General features: G+C 38.9%; 1 protein-coding gene across 1 annotated transcript; it reads left to right on the plus strand.

The window, feature by feature from the left end:
* Positions 1-621: 621 nt before the first annotated feature.
* Positions 622-4,473, plus strand: LOC110444707. Its single transcript, XM_021489072.1, has 2 exons — positions 622-733; positions 2,022-4,473. The coding sequence occupies exon 2, from the start codon at positions 2,242-2,244 to the stop codon at positions 3,925-3,927; it is 1,686 nt and encodes a 561-aa protein (XP_021344747.1). The 5' UTR covers positions 622-733; positions 2,022-2,241; the 3' UTR covers positions 3,928-4,473.
* Positions 4,474-4,479: the final 6 nt, after the last annotated feature.

Consider the following 4,479-nt stretch of genomic DNA (forward strand, 5'->3'; position numbering starts at 1 on the left):
GTGAGTTAGCACTATAAAGTCGGCATCAGATCCGCGCTATCACAAAGCGGTAATTACACCAACATACCCCGTCTCCAGTACACATACATGTACACACACGCACGCACTCACAACACACACGGAGGCACGTCCTTAAATGACGTTAAACAAAATAAAACCAAACCGAACCAAACTAAACATTACTTGGAGCTAAAGAATAGTTATTAGAGTTTTGGTAAAAGTTTTGGGTGTTTTACTTTGTAAAAATTATAGATTTTCGATTTATATTTCGTCGAAGTAAAATCAGTATCAAATAAACATTTTACAGAAAAGATTTTTCATGGCACGAGGGTCAGATTATCCACGTTGTCATATCATAAATAACACTTATGGAAAAATTATCAACGGAGTTGTCCCATTACTTGATGTGTCATTAAGCCCGATAAAGGTAGACATATGCAATTCAAGGTATTCTCATTCATTACATATTACCAGGTGTTGGACCGTGTGCGGTACAGATATCGCTTCCTCAATCCGGAATCGATGTCGATATCTATCACATGTTTGTTTTCGATAACAGAACTTAAGTGAGCTGACGGCCCGTCCCCTGACTCATCATACTATTATTATGATCTATGTCAATATCATATGAAAATCTGTCATCCGCAGTTATAGATCCGACAATATGTACATATATGTGTGCATCTGTACTCGTAGTGCACCTCAATTTTGACTGGATGAACGAACTTAGCAGGTGAGGAAAAGTTTGCCTGTTTTTTTCTTTTTTGTGTGTGTGTGTGCAATTCACATCAAAACAGTCAGGGACAGGACACATACATGTATAAAATATCAATCGTGAATACTAGAGGGGTGATCTTTGAAAAACTGATAAATTATTACTACATTTGTAACAATAGTGTCAATAAATAATTGTGAATTTAGACATACTATTTCTACAACTAATAGATTAAATATTGGGACTAATATGTGTACGTACTACTGGACTTTTCCTACACTTGGGTCATGCAACTTTACTTCTGTTGATAATCATAGATTATCACTTTGTGATTTCAGGTTTTGTTGTTGGAAGAACTTCCTCATTACGAGCACGTAGATAAAATCGAGATGCGTCCGCAAGTGGACTCGAGATTTTGACCACGTACAAGCGATGAGAAAATGCTTTCTACCATAAACCCTGTCAATAGTGTGTGATAATCTATTTATCATCTATATATACTACTATCTTATATATTTCTCCATTAAAACAAAACAACTACTTCCATATCTTCCATCTGACTTCTAGGCCTCATGATCATCACGATTCAAGGTCGGTGACAAACGTAAACAAATAAAAGTTTTTGCGCGGAGGAATAGCATATACCTTAAGAAATATTGAAGAAACATATTTTAAAACAATATTACTGTCATCTCCATACGTACTCTTACAGGTGCTATTGTCCTCACGATATGTTTCATAATTGTATAATCATTTGTTAATGACGGACTACATTCTTAAGCGAAACACTGCTGTATGGATGTTTGTTCCTGTTTATAACATCTTATAGGGCGAGAAAATATTCTCTTTTGAGAAAAATTCATTCCTAAATTGGAAAAAAAATCATTCTTAAGTTGTTTTTTAACTTCTTCTCATACTGGTGGGTGGTATAAAGTAGTATATATAGATGGTATTTTAATAAACAGTCCAATCTCATTTACACCACTTCTAATTCAGGTGTTCTCCTATCTAGTTAACCACTAATCTAGTTATTACTATCTCTACCCATGTTTTCATCAATCACTTATCTGTTGTCAAACTGGTTAGCCTCGTTTTCAACCATTACTTATCCGGCTAATAAGTAAGCTACTCTAATCTAGTAGCTATATAGTCCCGTGTCCCACTTCAAGCTTCGTTGTTATCTAATACTACAAATACAAATGTGACCTACTTTTTAGTGCTTGCTAAACGAGGATATCCGAATTACCACATTCAAACATGCGAAGAAATTAATTATATCATAATAATATCTTTTCCTTAATTACAGGAAATTACTGTTAGCGTGGTCAACAACTTAAAGATAAAGGAACAGTACCCACCACAGGTAAAGGGATAACACTTGTATTTCATTATCACATACCGGATGATCATATTTGTAATACAATAGAGAATCGACTGTTATCACAGGCTGAGGGAGTATACTCTAAACAAACTAGTCAGTACGAATTCTTCACAGCTTCAGTATTTAAGAAGGTACCGTCGATGAAATGGCTGGAATGGCTACTCAAACCTATAAAGAACAGAAGAACAGTCAGACCTCTTGTGTTCATCACAAGGGTGAAAAGTTGGAATGGTTTTGTGAAAAGTGTTCTGAATTGATTTGTCCGAAATGTGTGTCCAGTTTACACAAAGGTCATAAATGTGACCACCTGAGTGAAATTACTCCTACAAACAAACTGAAGATTAAAGCATTCATCTATGACACGGAAGAAAATGAACTAACTCAGATTCACAAGGAACTCAACTCCACCCAGGACAGCTATCAAAAGGACATTGACCATTTAGACAGTGTAGCCATAGAAGTAGAAGAAACAGGAAGAAAACTCAAGGAGGATCTTGATATTTTTATATCTCAAACACATTCTCAATTGAAATTTTTGAAAGACGAAAACTACAAACTCCGCCACAGTTACGCAGCAGAGCTTGAGAAGACACTTGGCGGATTGAAAGAGCAGTTGAAACAATGTAAGGAATCCCTTCAAACTGGCACAGATATCCATGTGTTTGACATGGTCCTTGGACTCCAAAGAACTACCACGTTACCAAGGAAACCCACCTTTGGTAATGCATGGTTCACCCCAAACAGGACTAATGACGGAAGCCTTCAGCACGCTTTTGGTAAAGTGAAGTTGATCCAACCAAGTTGGTCTGACGAACCCAACTCCAAGGGTCCAGACGCTCTTCAACAGAAGACCAGTCAAACTCTACCAGACATTTTGCCACGGAACAGCCAGGAAGTGCAGTATCCCCTTCCACCACAAGCTATTACAGCGCCAGAACAAGCCTCTCTACCTGAGACCAGTCCTCCGCCACCGTACGACCGTCTATCGCAGATCTCTCCACTACCACCACCATACGACGATTCTCCACAGACAAACATTTTGCCAGAACTAAAATCTCAGTTGAACATTTCATCTGTTTGCCCCACTAATGACGGCGGGGCGTGGACATGTTATTGGAAAAGCGACACCGTGACACACCTGACAAGCCAAGGAACCGTACAGCAGAGTATACAGATTCCTGTCGTGATCAAGGATATCAGCGTGTCTCCAACTACCCAAAACATCTGGGCATGCTCTGACAAAGACAACAGCATCATTGAGCTGACATCAAACACAATGAAATGCAGATTCACAATTAGGGACGAACCAAAGACCCTATGCGTCATTGGGGAAGACCACGTTATTGCGGGAACGAAAAACAAAATTACAGAATACACTTCAGAAGGAAAAGTTGTCATCGCTACAACAAAATCACTGTTTTCGAAGCCCTTAGTTTGTTCACCACAGAAGATATCGCAGTGTCCCATCAGTGAAAGGATTGCTATAGTTGACAGGGATCGATCAGGTGAAAGGGGTCAAGACAAGCCCCATATCGTTATCATGGACAAAAACCTACAGGTGCTCTACCGATATGGACGGTCCCAGCACAAAGGCCGTCCCGGGACAAAACCGTTTAACCCATGGGATGTCGCGTACGACCGTATGGGACACTTGGTAATTGCGGACGGTGGCAACTGTTGTCTGCATCTCCTGAGTGGAAGTGGAGACTACCTTCGCCTCCTCCACACTGACACAGCCCTAGCGTGGGCTGTAGGTGTAGGCAGACAGGACCAGGGCTTGTGGGCGGTGTTCGGTGACCGAGTTAAACTGGTAAAGTACGTGCATGGTTAAGTAAAGTGATGTTGAAAGATTGTACTAATCTTCACAAGCAGACATTGCCACGGGGACTCTTAAATTGCGTAACTCACTCTGACAAAGAACTATTAATGTCATTGGATTCAAATCCTATCATTCTCTACGTTTCCCTGCGATACACTGTGGTGTACAATGTAGTATCAAATAATACAAGATATACGCACTGCGCGTCATACTACAATGTACCAGCAATTAGTACTAGCAATATATTAGAGATTAACGAAATGGCAATTAACCAGTGGCGTTATATTGAAAATTTTACGGTATAAAAACATCCGATCATTAAATGAAAGGTCAACATAACATCAACCATAATGTAGTGTTTTAATTTTATTTAAATCAGTTCAACGTCACAATACCATATTGATTCTCGGACTACGCAACGTTATCAGACTGCGGAAAGTTGATATGCGGTTTGGATTCTAAACAGATATTGATCAACCACAATTTAAATGACATGGATTTCAAGGATGATATACTTTTATTAATTACGTATTGTCTATTCATAGTTTTGTAAAATGTTCCTTT

The sequence above is a fragment of the Mizuhopecten yessoensis genome, unplaced genomic scaffold (assembly GCF_002113885.1).
Source record: "Mizuhopecten yessoensis strain PY_sf001 unplaced genomic scaffold, ASM211388v2 hete_36164140, whole genome shotgun sequence".
In the NCBI taxonomy this organism is placed as follows: Eukaryota; Metazoa; Mollusca; class Bivalvia; order Pectinida; family Pectinidae; genus Mizuhopecten; species Mizuhopecten yessoensis.

Bases quoted from the DNA above. Each gene is read 5' to 3' on its own strand.
- LOC110444707 (XM_021489072.1), top strand. From the start codon at position 2,242: ATGGCTGGAATGGCTACTCAAACCTATAAAGAACAGAAGAACAGTCAG.